At 45.8% G+C, this 21,538-nt stretch overlaps 1 protein-coding gene across 1 annotated transcript in view; it reads right to left on the bottom strand.

Moving 5' to 3' along the window:
• Positions 1–3,098: 3,098 nt before the first annotated feature.
• DBI (diazepam binding inhibitor, acyl-CoA binding protein) overlaps positions 3,099–21,538 on the bottom strand; it is a 43,051-nt gene continuing 24,611 nt past the window's right edge. The window contains exons 2-4 of the mRNA XM_030210401.1: positions 17,598–17,715; positions 11,300–11,362; positions 3,099–3,668 (exon numbers count right to left, since the gene is read on the bottom strand). Of these exons, the coding sequence (XP_030066261.1) occupies positions 3,592–3,668; positions 11,300–11,362; positions 17,598–17,715 (258 nt within the window). The 3' untranslated portion in view covers positions 3,099–3,591. The remainder of the gene's footprint in view (positions 3,669–11,299; positions 11,363–17,597; positions 17,716–21,538) is intronic.

Here is a 21,538-nt window from a genome sequence, read left to right as displayed (position 1 = left end):
TCTTAATTGTGCATCCCTCTTACCAGCAAGTGCCAAGACATGCAAACAAAACAAAAAATCATACTTCATGCAGAGTATGGTTCATAGAAATTGTTTCCAACCCCTCTGCATGCAAGTGTGTGTGTGTGTGTGTGTGGAGAAAAAGGGTTGGTTGCATGTACGTGCGATATGTGAGCAGCAGAGATGATGAGAAGAGAACACAATTTGAATAATACAATTGTTTAATCACTATGTTCCAGTGGATTAGCATATATTATTTAGCAAAGATACTTACCTGTAGCAGGTATTCTCACATGTGGGTCAACGTCTGCGCCAAGTTGAGCGATGTTTTGCATTTTAGAGGTTGACCAAGTTTGTTTTGGTTGTGGTACTGAAACTGGCCTGAAATTTTGGTTTTGCCTAAAAGATTTTAGGGCCATGGTAGCCAAAATTAGCCATGTGTTTTTCAGTGGAAGCTGAAAATTTGCGCTTTACCCTACGTGTCTCCCTCCCTCTCAGTCCTCCCCCTAACCTGAAGTGGTGCAGAGTGCAGACTCCAACACTTATCGGTGAGCCTCATTGGTTCACATTCACACAAAAACTTTAGTTTTTGGTTTCAGACTCAGCTTTGCGAGGAGTAGCCTAGTGGTTAGTGCAGCGGACTTTGATCCTGGGGAACTGGGTTCAATTCCCACTGCAGCTCCTTGTGACTGTGGGCAAGTCACTTAACCCTCCATTGTCCCAGGTACAAAATAAGTACCTGTATTATATGTAAACCGCTTTGAATGTAGTTGCAAAATACCACAGAAAGGCGGTATATCAACTCCCATTTCCCTTTGGTTGAAACCAGGTAATGAGTTTCAGCTGCTGTTTCAGTTTTGGGGGTAAGTGTTTAGGTGGTTTTGTAGTACATTTTCTATTTGATGTATTGTTTTCATTAGCATTTTTTTTTATTATGAAATTGCTACAGTGCTCAACAACTAATCTTAGTTCTACTTCCATGTTTACTGTTGCTATGAGTTCTATACATACAGGGGCTAAGCTATGATGGATTTTACAATAGTCATTCCGAAGTGGGTCTTATTGGTAGTGATACAACTGTTGGAACTTCTATTAACACCAAAATGTGGCCACTTCAAACATTACTTTAGATCATCAGAATTTTCTGTAGACTATGGCCCTATTAGAAACTTAAATGTAGTAACATTTCATCCAAGGGAGAATTGCCTTTATTTTCCAAGGAAAGGTACCTTTAGAGAACATGGAATGTGAAATACTATGAACAGTCTGGCCTTCTAGGCTTTACCCACTTTCAGCATGAAACTAAAGTCAATATTATGATGCCATTACTTCCCTATTATTTCTTGCAACTCAAGTTGAATATAAAAAAAAAGATTTTGGAGGTCAGTTACCCTACCAGCCAAGCAGGGTGTCAAATGCAACACTTTCTATCCTTAACTCTCTCGCCCAACTTTTAAGCAAATCAGCTTTCTGTATTCATACCAGTCCTATGATTGATTATGTAACTTCATTTTTATTATAGGCTTAGGGTGCAGGGCCATCGGCTACAATTACAAGGCATGTTTTAACTTTTATTAAATCTTATGCCAGTAGTCTCTAACCCTTTTCCATGTAAGGGCTGTAAAGTGGATATGAAAAAAAACTTCAGAGCCCAACAAAAGATTTTAGGCTTATACCTGTAACTTTAAATGCTAATTTTGATTCTACAAGGATATACATTTAAACTCACTTTAGGTTTTGCTTATTAACCGTTTCAAAACCTATAAATGAGACTGAGTAACACACTGAAAAGAAATCATGAGGTTCTCAATCACATTTCCAGCTTGATAAGCTATTAATTGGACCTGTTCCCTACGTGGATGCAGAGGGTTAAACATCCAAGTATTTGATTTTAGCAGAAGATTTATACGACTTATAAAAGCTGAGTAGATGAGTGCTAACACTTATTCCTGCTCATGACACCACCCACACTCCATTCTAAAGCATTCCTATGCTACTGTACATGCAAAATTGACTTGATTTACCTGAAGGATGTGGCACCTCCAGGAGCGGGTAAAGGGCCTGCAAACCTTTATTGGGTAGTATGTGCAGCAGTGTGAGAACACAAACATACATGACCCAGAGAAGCTCTGCAGGACCTTTTCTCTACAGTACTGCATCCTTCAGGTGAGCAAATTCAGTTTTTCTGAGAGCGAGAGAGAGCGATTTCCTATTGTAAAGATTTTTCCTGTGGTTTGCTTTGGTTCCTGTTAAATTTTTCTTTTCTTAAAACAGCTCGTTCTACTTGCTTCTAAAAGGAAATCAGTTCTATTTTTCCGTATAGGTTGTATAGCTTTTTATTCTTTGCTACCCTATAGAAACTAGAAAGAATTCTACAAAAGGGGTTGATAGCATCTGTCTCACTGGGTGGGGGCAAAGAAACTGAAAACTTTGCAGAAAGTTGTGCCCCCCCCCCCCCCCCAAAAAAAAAAAAACCTCAAACCAAAACAAAAAAACACTAGGACTGGGGGGCACGCAATGAAGCTACAAAATAGTAAATTTAAAATGAATCGGAGAAAATATTTCTTCACTTGATGTGTAATTTGGAATTGGTGGCCAGAGAATGTAGTACAAGCAGCTTAGCGGGCTTTAAAGAAAGGTTTGATGGCTTCCTAAAGGAAAAGTCCACAGACTTTATTAAAATGGACTTGGAGAAAATCCACTGCTTATTTCTAGAATAAGCAGCATAAAATGTATCGTACTTTTGACCTGCATTGGCCACTGTTGGAAACAGGATGCTGAACTTGGTGGACCTTCGGTCTGTCCCAGTAAGGCAATACTTATCCTACCCAGAAAGCCTAAAGTGCTGCATGATTTAAAAAAAAAAAAAAAAAAAAAAAGCCTCTTGCTACTGCAAGAATCCATTTATGTGCCAAGCAGTCAGTGCTCCCCATTTCCCATTAAGGACTGTTTTTGTACTAGGTTTGTCCCAATGCATGCCCATAGCAGCATAGTATCTACTGTGGAAGAAATAAAAAAAAAAATAAAAAAAAGCGATGGCTGCTTTTGCCAGATGAGAAATATGTGAAAAGGAAGCACAGACAAGATTAAAACAAAGATAACTGAAAAAGTAACAAATTTAAACTTTATTCATTCAAAATTCATTTAAATGCAAAAGTTACACTTTTAAATTCCACTCAACCAGCATACAGGTAATCAGGAAAAGAAGTGAAAATCCTGCATCCACATGAACTTTCAAATGAAAGTATGGAAAATAACTTCAAACTGGTGGCATGGAGGTAATTTTCAGCAGGAGAAACTCCAGGCCTGTGATTAGCCTTCAGCAGAAAATTTAACCATAGTCAGGCCACTCGGCAAGAAGTCACCATGCACTTGGACAGAAATTCCAAGTGCGTGTGTGGTAAAATTGAAATAGAAAAAACAGGCTTTAAAATATTAAAGTTCTACACCATATGTTAGTTGAACAGAAACGTAGTTCTGTCCTGGTAAAGACCACCACCACAAAAGCCTGGTGGTCTCACTGAACTTCTCCCTACACCAGTTAGAAGACATGGATTTTAATCCCAATGCACTGACAGTATGGAAGCCGGCTTAGTTTGTCCCATACTTTGCTTTCAGTTCTTCCACTTTCTTTACATAAGCGGTCATTGCAGCTTCTTTTGCCATACCTAGAGTTAAAACAAACAAAAAAATTAAAAAAACGAAACACTAAGATGAAGGATATGTTCAGGTATGTAACACACTTAGGGACCCTTTAACTAAGCTGCTTTAAGCACTAATATATACCTAAACCCAGGATGCAGTAATGCATTCTGCCATCTGTGTGCACTAGAGCACAGAATGGGCATAGCTATGCTATTTAGCTAGTGTGCCGACATTACTGCCACTGTAAATGATTAGCACAGCCATAACGTAAATAGGAGGCAGCAGGTGCTCCCATGTTAGTTTTTAAAAAAAATGGCTATACACAGCCAGATATTCAACAAATAGAAAAAATGCTTCTTTTCCAGCCATGCTAGAGATGGGTAAGTCCCGTGTTAGGATGCGCTAAGCCTATTTGCTTGTGCAACTTAGCAAAAGGGCCCCCAAGAGTTCAAAATCTACAGTGCAGGGCTTATTAATTTTTTTTTTTTGATTTATACTGATTAAACCCTCATACCTCCTTCCTAAACCACAAGCTCCACCAGTGACCACTAACATATTTTGTTGTTAGCTGTGGCCAACATAGCGCTAAAATTACAGTATTACACAATTATATTAGAAAGGGGGGTCATACTTAAAGCTACAATGCTATGTACATAATGTTGAACAACATGACCATTTGCAAAAGCAAAGTTACCTGTAGCAGATGTTCTCCGAGGACAATAGGACACACATTAACACAACTTTTGGCAGCACCCTACTACGCATGCACAGTGCCATCCCACCAACTCAATCGTGTGGGACCAGCAGTTAAGCATAAAGCTTAGAGAATATAACTCCTAAGGGAGGTAAGAGGGTATTTGGTAATGTGTTCTGCTGTCCTTGGAGAACACTTACTACAGGTAAGTAACTTTGCTTTCTCAGAGGACAAGCAGGAATACTTACCACATATGAGAGTCCCTACCCTACTAGGTTCACAGAAAAAAAACCCCAATGGTTAAGAGAGACTTGCAACAGGTAAGGCTAACCAGAAACCAACTAAAAAACTTATATACATTCCTGTTGTGAAGGTGCAGCCCACAAAAGAATAAAAATGGGCCTAGGAGGGTAGAGTTGGATTCTAGACTCCAAACCGACTGTCACATTGGGAATCCTGTTCAAGGCAGTAGAGAAGTGAAAATGTGTGGACCAAAGACCACATTGCAGCTTTGCAATTTCCTCAATGGAGACAGACCAAATGGGCTTCCGATGCAGCCATGGCTCTGACGTTGTGAGCTGTGACATGACTCAAGAGTCCACCCAGCCTCGCCATAAGTGAAAGGAGATGCAATCTCTGCTAGCCAGTTGGATAAAGTGTGTTTACTGATGGCTGCCGCCATCTGAGTCAAAAGAAACAAAAAGTTGGGTGGAGTGTCTATGGGCTTTAGTCCTCTCCAAAAAGGCTCTTACAGTCCAAAGCGTGACATGCGCTTTCACCTGGTTGGCCATGAGGCTTAGGGAAAAATGTTGGTAGAATGATGGACTGGATTTAAGTGGAAACCCCGACATCACCTTAGGAAGGAACTTAGGATGCATACGAAGAACCACTCTTTTGTGATGAAACTTCGTATAAGATCACCTACTAGGGCCTAAAGCTCACTGACCCTGCATGCTGAAGTGACCGCTACCAGGAATGCAAGCGTCTATGTTAATAACTTCAGACTACAAATATCAAGTGGCTCAAACAGAGCTTTATCAGTTAGTGAGGATGATGTTGAAGTCACATGACATTGCGGGTCTGATTTGGGGGCTTAGCCTAAAGCAAACGTAGTGGAATCTTTCCTGGAAGCCAGCAGGACCCAGGAGACACCCTCATGCAGCTGAAGGGATGAAAAATCTATGCTCTCAATATCCAAGCCATGAGGACTAGAGATTGGAGTGCAGAAGACATCCTTTGTTCTGAGTGATGAGAGTTGGAAAGAATTCATCTCCATGAATCTTTTGTAGGAAACTTCAAAAGCAGAGGGAACCATAACTGCCTCGGCCAGTAAGGCGCAATGAGGATCAGTGTTCCCTGGTCCTATTTGAGTTTCAGCAAAGTCTTCCCCACAAGAGATATGGGAGGATACATGTACATGCAAGCCTCTCCTCCTCCCCCCCCCCCCCCCCCCAAAATCAAGGATAAAGGCATCAGACGCTAGTCTGCCATGTGATCTCACGCTGGAGCGGAACAGAACAGAAGACCAATATTGTTGAGTGGCAAATATCTACCGAGGGGGTGCCCCACTCTTGGAAGATCTCCCAGGCAATGCCCATGAAGAGCGACTACTTGTGTGGTTGGATCTCCCCGCTCACTCTACCATTCCATGACTGGAGGCCCAGTGCCACATCCCGACTGCATCTTGACACAAAACAGCACAATCCCATACATCTCTGCTTGCCTGTTTAAATGAGGATAACTTCATGCATCAACAGATCTCAAAAAGCCTTTAGAGTATTCCAAATGGTCCTGAGTTCTAGGAGATTGATATGAAGGTAGGTCTCCTAAGAATGAAACCCATCCATGTGAACTCCCCAGCCCAAGTTAGATGCATCTGTTGTCAGCGTTTTGTGAGGCGGGGAAGCTTGGAATGGAATCTCTGGATGAAATTAGGCCAGATGGTCCACCACAAAAACAACTCTGCAAGCTCCAGAGCAACACAGAGGGCATCCGTTAGGTTCCCTAAGGCCTGACTCCACTGAGAAGCTAGGGTTCATTAGGTTTCTCTCGAACGCAAGCGTGCCATGGACAGGGCATGCACTGTGGAGGCCACGTGGCCTAATAATCTCAAAGTATGGCAAGCTGACCTGCTGGCTCTGTCAAATCTAGTTTGCAGGGGTGGACAGAGAGTACTCTGGGCCCTCAGGCACTAAGACTACTCTACCCCCCTGCTGCTGCTGCCACCAGTGCCCCCCCCCTCCCACTGTGCTGCTGCTGCCCCCCTACCTTGAAGGGCCCTAGTGATCTAGTGGCTGTGGCTTCTTCAGGGGCAGGAAATAAGTCCCCTCTTTCCTGCCCACCCGCTGCCTCTACTTCAGCTCCTTGTGACTCTGGGCAAGTCACTTAACCCTCCATTTTCCCAGGTACAAATAAGTACTTGTATATAATATGTAAACCGAGTGTTGCACTGGGGTAGGGGATGTGGGGAGGAAGGGGAGGGGGGGAGAGATTGAAGATGGAAGGGAAGGAAGTGGGTGGGGGTGGGGGGGTGGGTTTGTTGGAGCACAACCACGTAGTGAGGCTATTGGTTAGAATATTGGTAATATTGGATACTAAATGTGTTTGAACCAGTAAAAGTCTATAAACACCAAAGAGGGGTGAGGGTGGGGGTGGGGGGTAAAAAGTTAAAACGTTGATGACTGACTGTAACAGTCTGAATTTCTAGAATATGGTTTCATATCCGAGTTTCTGTATCCTCAGATTGTGGCATATGTTTATTTGTTTTGTCATCAACAAAAAATTGTTGAAAAAATAATATGTAAACCGCTTTCATTGTAGTTGGAAAAACCACAGAAAGGCGGTATACAAGTCCCATTCTTCCCCCCCCTTACTCTGCCAGACACCGTGTTTACAAAATGGCCGCCGAGACTTCCCAAGGTAGTCTCACCTCTCGTAAGACTACCACAGAGGTCTCAGCAGCCATTTTGTAAGCATAGAATTGCAACCTGGGAGAATAGTGGCAGCGGCCACTAGACCACCAGGGCCCCGTGGGGACTGTAGTGTGCGGCTGCCTCTGGGCCCTCGGGCACTGCCCGGAGCCACATCAGTAAAGGCTAGGGAATGGGGACAAACTGCAAAGATGACGAAGCCAAATTCAGTAGACTGTTCCCGGTATTGAGGAGAGTGGCAAATCAGAACGGACTGCATGGAGGGGTAGTGGTCTTCAATCGCCGATGTGCCTTGAAACTCCTGGCACCTTGCTTTGAAATCATCCAATGTCAGCGCTTCTTCGCCTCTGAAACCTAGTGTGTGTCCTCAATGTTGGATCCAATGATGCCTGGCTCAATGGGGCCCTATCAACGCCCAACATCAAGGCAGCATGTCCCCAGTGATAAAGGGGATAACTCCTCTCATATGAGGAAAAGCTAAAGAGGTTAGGGCTCTTCAGGTTGGAAAAGAGACCGATGAGGGGAGATATGATTGAGGTCTACAAAATCCTGAGTGGTGTACAGCAAGTAGAAGTACAAAGACTAGAGGACCCTCAAGGAAGTTACATGGAAATACTTTTAAAACAAATAGAAGGAAATATTTTTTCACTCTATGAATAGTTAAGCTCCGGAACTCTTTGTCGAAGGATGTAGTAAGAGCGGTTAGCGTTTCTGGGTTTAAAAAAAAAAAGGTTTGGACAAATCCTGAAGGAAAATCCATAGTCTGCTATTGAGACAGACATGGAGAAGCAACTGCTTGCCCTGGGATTGGTAGCATGGAATGTTGTCACAATTTTGGGCTTCTGCCAGGTACTTGTGACCTGGCTTGGCCACTGATGGGAAACAGGATACTGTGCTAGATGGACCATTGGTCTGACCCAGTATGGCTACTCATGTCCAATGCAGCTCCACCAGCTATGAGGACCGATGCCTCTGATTGTCAATGGACAAGTGCCAAAATGTCTCTCGCGGGTCACCTCCAACTATTACCCAAGGGTCCACTTCTGCATTTTAGTTTACAATTAGAGGCATTATGGTCTGTTCCAAGGTACAGCAAGCACCAGTTGTGAGGGTCAGTCACAGACGTGACCTTGCCACACTGAGAAAGCGAAGATGTGTGCCTGTAGCAAGTATTCTACTAGGACAGCGGGCCATTAATCCTCACTGTGGGCAACATTATCCATGGAACTTGGTGTGGAACACTATTTAGGTGTACTCTAAAAGCTCACTGCAACGCGCCGACTGCACATGCTTTCCTCAGAGAAAGCTGCATGCAAGTATCTTTGCTTTCTCTGAGGACAAGGCGGCCAGTTGATTTTCACATGTGGGAATCCCTAGCTACCAGGCTCACCGAAAACTGTAGGACAATAGGAACTTGCAATGGAATTAACCTGAAACTATATACAACTGTGTGAGTGTGCTGCAGCCTCAAACAAAATAAATAAATAAATAAATAAATAAATAAAACGGGCCTAGGAGGGTACTAGACCCCAAACAAACTCTGCAGAACTGTCTGTCCAAACAGAATCATGTTTGGTATCTTGCTCAAGGCAATAGTGAAATGTGAATGTGTGGACCATTGTGCAGTGGGACGACTCCAGATTCTAAGGAACTGAAGAGGTCAGACAGCGGAACTGCCATAACTTCTCCGACTTCCTTGAGAACCCTTGGATGTAAAGTTTAGCTAGGTCCTCATGAACAATCTACCATACATCCATCTTCATTAGCATTTGTTTTCTGTGGACCTACCCCAGCCTTTCCATCTGTGAACACAGAACAAATATCGACTTCTACATATTCCTCCCCCTCAGGTTTGAGCCTCACAATGCTATTATGTCACTTCCTCCTGTCACATATCTGAAAAATATATCTTGTCCCCCAATTTTACTGTATCAGCTATCTTCTTCCATTTGTCTCGTCGCTTTTCTGACAGCTTTTCCAGCTTCTCTTAGCTTTTTCAAGTAGTTTTGCCTGTCTTCCTTCAAGTCCTCTTGTTAACAGTATGAAGGCCAACCTTCTTTCTCTTACCTTTTCCACTACTACGTTTGAGAACCAGAGTGGCCTTTTCCTCTTACTTTTATGTAATTTTCTAACAAAAGGTTTGGCATCTTTAAAATAGCTCCTTTCAGTTTTGCCCACCGCTGTTCCCATCCAACCAACTCTTTCTTGAGAAATTCCCCATCTCAGCAAAGTTAGTTCTTTTGAACTCTAGGACCTTCAGTCTCCAATAAGCCCTCTCCTCTGTCTTAATATTGAACCACAACATTCAGTGATCACTAGATGTCAAATGATCTCCCAACGTAACATCAGAAACATTTTCCCTGTTTGTAAGCACCAGGTCTAGAATAGCTCTATCCCGCATCGGTTCTGTTACCAACTGCTGAAACAATTCTTCCTGTAGAGAATCCAAGATCCCTTTGCTTCTAGACGACCCCGCAGCAGGGACACCCTAATCGACATCCAGCATATTAATTACCTACCGGTAGCACTTCCCCTTTCCTACCTATCTTGTGGATGTCTTCAACTTAAGTCTCTGTCCATTTCTTCCGACTGTGAAGGTGACCAGTATATTACACCATTTTTCCTCTCTCTCTTACCAGTTTAACCCAGTGCTTCTTCCTTACCCCATATGCCCTGCAGTTCTGTCACCAATATTATTCTTAACATATGCCACTCCTCCACCCTTTTTACTTACCCTGTCTTTCCTGTACAGATTATACCCAGGTATAACTATATCCCAGTTATGGTTCTCCATGAATCACATCTCCATGACTGCCACTAAATCGAAGTCAGCTTCTATCATCGCAGCCTCTAGATCTACAAGTTTATTTCCCATACTATGGGCTTTGGTATACAAGGCTCTCCAGATGCTACTCTTTTCCACTTTCTATAAGGGTATCTGATGTCTTACCTTCCTGAGAATTATGACTTTGGGGCTTTTCTCACCCATCCCCAATTTAGTTTAAAGCCCTCTTTAGTACTGGAATGGCATTGAGATGCAGGCTCCACCCTCGACTCTGGCAAAGCTTCCTCCATAGATGTTGAGGGGGTACCTGAATGGGCAGCTGTGGACTCCGATATTCTTATTCAGCTGAATAATATTTTTCATTATTCGTATTCAGCTGAACAGTAAAATATACTATTTGGTACAGCTCTATTAGTTCTCCGGAATTATGCACAGAGCAGCCTGCCCACTTTGCTTTCTGGGCTGACCAAGTGTGTGTTCCTCTCCCACCTGCCATTTAGAGGACTGGTACTACAATGAATGGCCTAAGAGTAACGAGGAGAGAAAAGAGCACTAAATTCCAGTGTGGTTCTATTGGGGGGGGGGGGGGGGGGGGGGGGGGGAGAGCTGCTCCCTCCTAGTCAGCTGCACTTGCTGAAAGAAAGGCAGTTAATACTTCCAGCTGCCCAGCAATGTCTCCTGAATAAATAAATTTAAAAACTTCCCTTCCAGCTTACTATGGTGCTTTTTATTGTACTAATCTCCAGCGTCTTACTGCTGTGTTAGCCATTATGATGGCATGACTACTCGTGGGGACGTTCTGTGCAAAGTACAGTTAGCGCAGAGTTCTCCTCCTGTGCAGACTGCGGTACAGAATATGCTACAGTGCAGCAAGAGGAAGTTGCAAATCGGGCTGCTTCCGCCTTGATCCCCAGCCGTTCGCAGGCCCATGCGGCTGAAAGCTCCTCTTTTGCCAATGTGTAGTGGTACCTGTGGCAGGCAGGTTGAGAAAGACAGAAAAAAAAAGAGGTGGGGGGAAGCATGAAGGTGATTGGATAGTACATTCCATGGGGAGGGGGGAGGAGAGAAGGAGGATGTGTGCACCTTGGGGGAATTCTGCACAAGTTACAAAAAGTGTGCAGAATTTTGAACAGAATTCATGTACTCTCACCCCTATGGCATGTAGAAAGGCACAATCTCTGCTTGGACAGTCCCTCTAATGTGAAGCCTGGTGACCTTTCTGCATTTTAAAAGAAGGACACTCACCTTTGCACTTTTCCCAGGCATCCCATTTGGCTTTGCCTTTAAAGTCCAACATACCAGGCCGTTCTGTAAAAGAGAAGCAAGAGGTCTGGGTTACTGCAATCCACTATGTGCTCAGCATTACACATCAATTCCACAGAACATATGAAAGCCTGCCATAGCTCAGCAACATTTTGTCTCTTATTTCAAATCAGAAAGTGAGTGGGATTTAGCTGGGTTTGAGTTGTGTCACATACACTAACATCTGTTATCTGGAAGACTGACCCCCTCCCCACATACAATAAAGGATGGAGTGCTTAATTTTTACATATATAATTTACACTACATGTTTAATGCTAATTGCCAAACACACACATTTGTTTAAGGGCTTTTCAATTTTGGTTCTTGCAGGTATTATTGTACAGCTCTGCCAAAAACCTAAAAAGAAAAAGCCTTAAAGAATGTGTTAATTTTGCAATTAGAACGGCTTAGTAAAATACACTGGTATAGCACGCAAGAGGGTGTGCATGAGTTATACGCACGAAAACATGATACCAGAAGTAGCTGCTCCCCTCCTTTCCTGCACCATTGCAACTTCATAGCAGTCGTTTCCTTTAGTGCTCTGAACTTTGCCTCATCAAGCCGCTCCCCATCTGAGGTGCTATTAGAAATTCTGCAATCTGTGCAAATGCACTCACACTCCACTTGCTACCATCACACATGCTACATAATTCAAATTTGTGGGGGGGGGGGGGGGGGGGGGGGGCAGTTCCAGATGTATGCTGTATCTGCAGCTTCTCTGTAAAAAGTTGATTCCTGAACCGCGCATGAGATTTAGCACTTAAATTCACAGAAACCAGGGGGTTCTTTGGATCCTTATCTAAAGGGAGATTCTTAAACATTCCAAGACACAAGCTTGTTTAGATTGTGACCCATCATCTGTGACTCCTTTTATAAAAGTAGCCATTGCTAAATTTAGTCCATCTCTCCCCCCCCCCCCCCCCCCCCCCCCCCCCCCCCCCCCCCCCCCCCCTTATGCCAACTGCATCAATTGAGATTATATTTAGAACATGCAGATCTAGTAGTCCCTATTCAAGACTTGGTCAAAGACTAGATTATAGAATTAATTTTGTTTCCACAAAGACTCCTGGTAAAACTACATGCAATACAGTAGGTTAGCAATTAGACCAGTGGACTATGAACCAGGGAAGGTGGTGTTCAAGTCCTGGTTCTTTGGGGCAGTCACGTCCCTCTCCCACTTCCTCAGGTAGAAACTTATGCACTTCCATGTTAACACATGCTCATACCGCCGACATACATGCGTTATTAGTAAGTGTCTCCTTGCGTAAGTACATACTAGTGTATAGGCATACGCTGTAGTTGATCTAGCCTTAGATTAAGCTTTTAGGCAACAGGAAAATGTTTCTGCAACTGAATACAACTTGCTTTGACAAATGAAAGGCGGGTTAAATGCAAGAACAAAAACACACACTTTTGCTTTCTGTTAGAGCTTTGTCCTTGGGATCAGTCTAGCTTTAGCCCCCCTTTCTCTGAAGATCTTTTACCTCTTTGCTAATAGTTCTTTAGATTTATGTGGCTTGTCAGAATTTATTTCGCTCGACTGCAGCAGTTCTTTTCTGCCCTACATGATTGCCTATCTGCTGCCCCTAGGTTCCCCTCCTGCAGCAGGGACACAACACATCCGAGTGGAGTGGAACAGGTGGATGTGAAGCGTCTGTTCACGCTTTCCAAAAATACTAGGACTAGGTGGCATGCGATGAAACTACAGTGTAGTAAATTTAAAACAAATCGGAGAAAATTTTTCTTCACCCAACGTGCAATTAAACTCTGGAATTCGTTGCCAGAGAAAGTGGTGAAGGCGGTTAGCTTAGCAGAGTTTAAAAAGGGGTTGGACGGTTTCCTAAAGGACAAGTCCATAAACCGCTACTAAACGGACTTGGAAAAATCCAAAATTCCAGGAACAACATGTATAGAATGTTTGTACGTTTGGGAAGCTTGCCAGGTGCCCTTGGCCTGGATTGGCCGCTGTCGTGGACAGGATGCTGGGCTCGATGGACCCTTGGTCTTTTCCCAGTATGGCATTACTTATGTACTTAACACACGCTCACCCTCTCATCCCATCCCCAGGCTGAACCCCTCATATCCCTTCCCCCCCCCCCCCCCCCCCCCCCCCCCCCCCCCCCCCGGCTTTCCTCACTAGCCCCTCTTAATACCAGGGCTGGTGTGAAAACATCCATGAGCTCAGGGCAGAATTTTTAAGAAGAGAACCCTAAAGCCCACCAGCAGGCTTATGTCCTTTAGATTTAGCAGGCTTGGGGCCTGCTGTAGAATGGAGGTCCAGGCCAACTGCCTCAAGTTGCACCCCTCCCCGCCAATGCTGGCCCCGCTTACACATTTAATGTACTTAAGGGATGGATAACAAATGTCCAGTTATGTTTTGTATGGCTGGACTATCTTCAGCATTTGTTACTGTGAACCACAATATTCTTTTGTGGCACCTCTGGAACATGGGTTTGAGAGAGAAAGTGCGTGAGTGGTTTTCCTCCTATTTTAAGGATCAAATGTTCATAGTAGAATGGGATGATACAGTGTGAAATCTACCAGTTGGATATGGGGGTGCCTCAAGGGTCTGTTTTGTCGTCCATGCTATTTAATCTTTACTTACAGCCACAATGCAATGTACTGAGGGATTTGGATACTGATTTTAGAATATATGCAGATATTTAGCTTCCCCCCCACTCCCCCAGTCAAGACATTCAGAAAACAAAGGGTCCAAATTTAAATCTATGTCAAGGAAGCAAATCAGCATTTGGAGACGATAGTCAGCTAGAACGGTGGTACGGATGGAATGCCATTAGTTTCTATAGCAAAGGAAACAAGAGAGTCAGGTGTCCAAGCCATTAGTGCACAGCATTCAAGGCTAGAACAAATATGGGAAAACAGTCCTTCCATGTATTATTGCATAGAAGAGCTACTCCTTGGAACCTCCTGAATCCGAGAGAGTATTAATACAGTCTTGACCTGCAGGCACATTGTTGAACGTGACCCATTTGCCCTTTAGGTGCACTTTCATGATTGCCGGATACAGTAGCATGAAGCAGATGCTCTTTTCATAGAGCTCTGCACACAGCAGAATCGTTTTTATTTTTCTGAACCACCACAGAATAGTCTTGAAATATTTTCACTGGCACATCCTCATATGCAAGAGTGTCCCGCTTTCGTTTGTAGCCGCACAGTATCTTAAGTCTTGTGAACATAGCAGTGGATTTAATGATTAACATGTTGACAACCATCTTATAATCTGCCTACTTGATGGGCCCGCTCGATGCAAAGTGGCCCCATGCTGTCAGAAAAAGCAAGCTCCTGCGACAACCAGCGTTCCAGTAAGCTAGCCAGGTTACACTCTGGACACTGCTCCGGCAGCCCCACCAAGTGAAAACTTCCCCGCTAGGAGCAATCCTAATTTCTTCGCCTGCTCTCAAAATTGCCAATCTAGGTCTGCCAGTGCCGGTCCCTGCTGCGATGCAGTCCTCCAGATCTGAGACCCACTGCTCCAGTTCTGTAGCCCTTTACGATGTCTCTGCTATTATTAGGGTCTCCAGGTCTGTAATCTGCCCAGAGAATTTGTCCAAATGTGGCTCTAGTGCAGCGTCCACTGCCTTACGTTATTTGAGCCAGATGATTCTCAACACGGGGCTCTCCACGGCCACAATTTCTGCCACCTTTATCTCAGCTCCATGTGGTTTTCCCTTATCACTCTCGGCGAGCCGCTTGGACACATTACTCCAGCTGCAGGTACCGTATGTTTGCTCACAGAGCATGGCCACTAATCACTGTCACCACCACCTCCCAATCAAGACAAAAAAAAAAAAAAAAAAGCAGATGAGTTTAGGCTAAGAAAGCATGGGGGACCCCAGAGCAGACCTAACCTGCATCCTCTGCTCTCAGTGCATTACATGATCTCCCTCAGTATTTGTTTTTACATTTTTATTGCTACCCACTCAGTCAATTAAGTGACAACTAGCTAATATATGAGCTGCACTAAGGCCCTCATGATCAAAAGCAAACTCCGGCGCTAGAGGTTGTTAGCGCTGTACTAGCACCGGCGTTTGCTAGCCCCGCATGATCAGAGCCCTCGAGCGCATGAAACAACGCACTCAAGGGCTCGTAGCGCAAGTAGCATGCAAATGTATGCTAAACAGGGCATTAGGTATTCTTCCCCAATGATCAGCGGCCAGCTCGCCAAAATATGGGTCGCTGGCTGTGGGAAACCCTACGCCAGCTCCGAGCTAGCGTTAGGGTTTGCCGATCATTGGGGAGGAATGGTGAGCCCTGTCCAGCATGCAGTTGCATACTGGCAGGCCCCCCCCCCCCCCAAAGCAAACGCTAACAGGGGCTGGAGGTCCGGTGGACCTCCGGTCCCCCTGACGATCCCAGCCCCCCCCCCCAGGTTCAGGGAAGGCTGGAGATCCGGTGGGTCTCCAGCCCCCCAAACCCCCCGAAATTAGTCCCTGGTGGTCTAGTGGCCGCTGACAAAACCCCCTCCCACCTAGCGAGCGACGGAGGGGGGCTGGAGGTCCGGCAGATCTCCAGCCCAACTCCCCCCCCCCCAACGTCCCAGCAATCCCTGGTGGTCCAGCGTAAGGACAGCCCCCTCCCGGCCCCCCCATCATATAGTTGGAGGAGGGATGAAGCCTGCCTCCCTCTTCTTCCTTGGCTTGACAGCAAAATGACAGCGATTCCCTTACATGGTCTGTAGCCCCACACAGCGTCAAGCCCCCCTCCGTCGCTCACTAGGTAGGTGGGTGGGAGGGGGTTTTGTCAGCGGCCACTAAACCACCAGGGACCAATTTCAGGGTGTTTGGGGGGGGGGGGGGGGGGCTGGACACCCACCGGATCTCCAGCCCTCCCTGAACCTGAGGGGGGGGGGGGGGGGGGGACACCAGAGGTCCACCGGACCTACAGCCCCTGTTGCTTTGGCCTCGGGGCAGCGTGTTTGAGAGGTTTTGGCTTTTGACAGCCCAGACCTGTCAAACAAGTGCGGGAGGATTGTGCTGAGCATTCGCCCGCACTTCTAACCGATGATCAGAGATAATTGCGCTGCTTAAATTTGCATGCATTATCTCTGATCATCCGTGCTGTAAAGCCCTGTGCTGTTCCAGCACTATTTTTACAGCTCTGTTTGGAACAGCGCGGGGCTTTTGATCATGAGGCTATAACCCTCCACCAAGTTCTACAGCAAATTAGAGACTTATCTTATATGGCCTTGCCCCTGGATATACAATGGTGCATGTTAAACAGTATGTTGCATCTAGACAATTCAGGCTCCGTAAATGAAAATTCTTATGTCTTCCTTCAGCGACTGTTCCTGTTACAGAATTCTCTGGGTAGCCTGATCAGGACTTTTTTTTTTTACGAAATGATTTGAGACTATGCTTTCTGCCACTGCATTCCTGGGACAGCAGGCTTCAACTCCTTGTGGTTTCTACTCACAGGATGCAATTCACTCAAACTTCAGAAGGTTTTAGCCGTTCCCACCCAGCTTATCATTCTGCTACATAAAAGCTGGCTGTGTGCAAATGCTGCACATTAGTATTCAGTGGTCAATGTAAATTGATTCACATTTTATGTTTCGCTTTAATAAACTAAATGTAACTATCAGTTTGTTTGTTTTTGTATTACACATAATCAGATTCTGTCACAGCAGCCCAGTTTCTCTGTAAAGTTCGCAAATCTGATTCAATTTCTCCCCTTTTGATATAGGCTCCTGGTAGAATTTCATTCATGGTTTAAGATTCTCTGCCTCACTTTTAAGATCCTTCACACCGTTGCTCGTTCCCTTCACTCCCTTGACATTGGCTTGTTTTTCCTTCCCCCAGACAGGCTCACTGAGTTTACCAGGCATGCAGCTTTTTTCTCACCCCCAAGTTATGGAATGACCTCCGTCCTTTTATCACAACTTTTTCTCATGCTTCAAATCCCTGTTGAAATCTTACTTTTCAAACTTGCTCTGGGCTCCCTGCTGACAATGATTTGGGCAGACATGATTTTTTTTGTGTGTATTTGTTGTTTTTTTTGTAGTGGTGTTATGGTTTGATTGTTGTCTTGGATGACTGAATATTTTCCTATCAGAATTGGAGTTTATTTCTACATTTTATGATTGTTATTGGCTTTTATTTGTAAATGGCCTTGTTCTATGTTTTAGTAAAGGCAATATATCAAGTTTTTAATAAAAAAATAACTAATTTAGCTGCCAGGTGCTGCGTGTGGTTGCATTGCTCATAGCACCGAGTAGACATACCTGTGTTGATGTCCCCGACCGTTGCTTGTTTGAACAGCGAGTACAGCTCCAGTAGTTCCTCATCAGTCGGCTTGCTTTTCAGGTGCTTCGCCTCCTCAGCAGCTTTCTCAAAGGTAGCCTGAAGGGGAGAACAAGGCAGGGACCAAGTAGACACAGATCTCTGTACAGCAATCTCTCATAATAACAATCAAATAACTTACAAAATGTCTTGTTTCCAAAGACCTAAATGCTAGCATCCAAAAGGTGAAATTAGATCTTACCTGCTAATTTTCTTTCCTCTAGACCCTCCAGACCGGTCAAGACGCGTGGGTTATGTCCTCCTACCAGCAGAGGGAGACTGAGAAAACACTAAGCTTTTGAAGCCTGTATATATAACCTGTGCAGAACATCCACTAGCCAGTATAACCCTGACAAAGCAGAGAAACAAAAAACACTAACAACAACTAGCAACCCTGTACGTGATCACAGTAAACTGCAAAAACAAGAAACATCTTCCGCTTGCTCTTACGGAAACATGTTCCTTTGCCTTTGAAAAAACAGTTGGGCTTCTACAGGTGGACTATCAAAGAAGAGCCCCACCTGTCCCAGACTCCTATCACAAAACAGAAATAAACAGAGTCTGCAATTAGAGAAACAACAATCTACAGCAGCCAAGAATTATCCAACAAACACACCTCCTGGCCTCCAATACAGACAGGGCGGGCTCTTGACCGGTCTGGAGGGTCTAGAGGAAAGAAAATTAGCAGGTAAGATCTAATTTCACCTTCCTCAGCGACCCTCCAGACCGGTCAAGACGCGTGGGACGTACCAGAGCAGTAACTAACTTACGGGAGGGACCTACTAAGGCCAGAGGTCAAAACTGCTGCCCCAAAGCGCACCTCGTCCTTTGCATGCACAGGAATCCTATAATGCTTCACAAAGGAATGCAACGAAAACCAAACCGCAGCCCGACAAATATCTAATGGAGAAATCATACTATTCTCCGCCCACGAGGCTGCCATTCCCCTAGTGGAATGAGCAGACCAGCCCCTAGGCACCACAGGACCCTTCACCAAGTAAGCATATGCAACCGCCTCCTTCAACCACCGTGCTATTGTCACCTTAGGAGCCGCTGTACCCTTCTTTGGGCCACCATGAAGAACGAACAAACGGTCAGAGGCTCTGAAGTCCTGAGTTCCAGAGAGATAACTCAAAACTCTCCGGACATCCAGCTTGGCAATACCACGCTGCTCCAAATCTCCAGCCATATCACCCAACACTGGCAGAGAGATGACCTGATTAAGATGGAACTCGGAAACCACCTTGGGCAAAAAAGGAAAGCACCGTCCGCAACGAAACCTTTCCCTCAGAAAAGGACAAAAATGGCTCCCTACAAGACAAAGCCTGAAGCTCTGAAACCCTCCGTGCTGAAGTAATCGCCACCAACAAGACCGTCTTTAAAGATAAATCCTTACAAGATGCCGATACCGGAGGCCCAAACGGAGGCCTGATCAAAGCATCCAAAACTAGCTTCAAATCCCACGGAGGCACCATCCGTCACTGAGGCGGACGCAGCAACTTAACACCCTTCAAAAAACGCACTACCTCAGGCACAGAAGCGAAGGACTTTCACTGAAGCTTCCCACGAAAACATGACAAAGCTGCCACCTGAACCTTCAGTGTAGACAAGGCCAGACCCCTATCAACACCATCGTGCAAAAATTCCAAAACTTCCGCCACCGAAGAGCGAAACGGCAGAACTCGATGGTCTTCACACCAGTGCTCAAAGATTCTCCAAACCCGGACATACGCCAAGGAAGTGGATCGTGTACGGGAACTCAACATCGTAGCAAAGCCACTGGACGAAAGCCCCTTCTTCTTCAACTTGTGCCGCTCAAGAGCCAAGCCGTAAGCGAAAACCGAGCCGGATCCGGCATGATTATCGGGCCTTGACACAGAACTGATCCCAACAAAGGCAGGGCCGCCGTCCCTGCCAACCGCACCAGGTCTCTGTACCATGGTTGACGCTGTCAATCCGGAGCCACCAGAATCACCCGACCGGAGTGATGTTCGATGCGCTATATTACACGACCGACTAACAGCCATGGAGGAAACACATACAGCCACTCCCGAGGCCAAGGCAACAAAAGAGCGTCGATTCCCTCCGCTCGAGGGTCTCTTCAGCGACTGAAAAAAAAATCTCTGAACTTGCGCATAGCGAGCCGTTGCCCTAAGATCTATCACCAAAAGTCCCCAGACAGACACAACTCGCTGAAACACTGACCGAAGAAAAGACCACTCCCTGGGATCTAGCGTGTGCCTGCTGAGATAATCTGCATCTATGTGACCTACCCCGGCCACATGCGCTGCCAAGAGAGCCTGAAGATGAGTTCAACTGCGCCGCCAAGGCTCTTCGTCCCCCCTTGACGGTTGACATACGCTACTGCCATGGCGTTGTCGCAGAGCACTCGTACTGCCTTGTGGCGAACCACCGACGGCAAGGCCTGGAGCGCCACCCAAATGGCCCGAGTTTCCAGCCGGTTGATGGACCACTCTGTTTCTGCCTGAGACCACCGGCCTTGAGCTACCTGACCGAGACAATGTGCCCCCCAACCTTGCAGACTGGCATCCGTGACCATTACCAGCCCAAGTGGGGACTCCAACGGCATTCCTTTTCCCAAATTGCGCGGGTTGAGCCACCAGCAGAGACTGAGACGAAGGGCCACCGACAGCGGACAACACATCTCCAAGTCCTGCGACAGAGGGGACCAACGACTGAGCAGAGCTGACTGTACCTGACGCATGTGTGCCCTGGCCCACGGAACTACGGTCGCCGCCATCAGGCCCAGGACCTGACGATAAGTACAGGCCATCGGCGCCTTCTCTGCAAGGTGCTGACGAATCGGACCCTGCAACTTGGAACCAAAAGGCCGCACGAAGGAAAGTGCAGATAAGCTTCCGTCAAATCCAGGGAAGTGAGAAACTCTCCTTTCCGGACCGCACCAGTGACCGACCGCAACGTCTCCATCCGGAAAGAGGGCACCTTGAGTGCTGCATTGACCCTTTTGAGATCTAAAATGGGACAAAAAAAGTGTCCTCTTTCTTGTGGACCACAAAATAGATCAAATAGCACCCCGAGCGTTGCTGATCTGAAGGAACAGGAACCACGGCTCCCAACGTGAGCAGCCACCGCAGAGTGTCCCTCACTGCTGCCCTCTTGCTCCAAGACCGACAGAGGGATTCCAGAAACACTTCGGGAGAACAGCTTTCGAATTCCAGCGCATATCCGCCTCGAAACACCTCGAGAACCCACTGATCTGACCTGATTTGGGCCCAGCTCTGGTAAAACAGACTCAGCTGAGCCCCAACATGCACCAGAGCCTCAGCCCGCACACCTTCATTGGGAATTGCGGCCTGAATACTAACCTCCCGCGGAAAAGCCACGCCCTCCGCGACGACTCTCACGAAAGAACTGTGTGCGCTGGAAAAACCGACCCCTAGAGGTCCTACTACTACTACTATTAAACATTTCTATAGCGCTACTAGACTTACGCAGCGCTGTACAAATTAACATGAAAAGACAGTCCCTGCTCAACAGAGCTTACAATCTAAATTGGACAGACGAACAGACAGCTAGGGGTAGGTCCCACTCGATCTGCCCGGCCTATACCGCTGAGCCTCCCTAAACCGTCCCCGAGAGGAACTAGTTCTAGCCCCTGCCTTGAATCGAAAATCTGGAAGCCATAGAACCTTGGAATCACTAAGACCTCACACTAACTTGTCCAAATCTTCTCCAAAGAGCATAGCTCCCTTAAGTGGCAGAGACCCACAACCATAGCCATATTTTTTGTCTTAAGTACGCAACAAATCATAAAATGCCTCAGACAAAAAGGATGAACCCATGTCCAAGTTGGCTAATTCTTGACCCCCAGAAGAACCAACATCTACCGAATCATCCAGGA

The sequence above is a fragment of the Microcaecilia unicolor genome, chromosome 7 (genome assembly GCF_901765095.1).
Source record: "Microcaecilia unicolor chromosome 7, aMicUni1.1, whole genome shotgun sequence".
NCBI lineage: Eukaryota > Metazoa > Chordata > Amphibia > Gymnophiona > Siphonopidae > Microcaecilia > Microcaecilia unicolor.
Note: the sequence above shows the minus strand (reverse complement) of the source record. Positions and strands in the feature narration are given on the sequence as shown.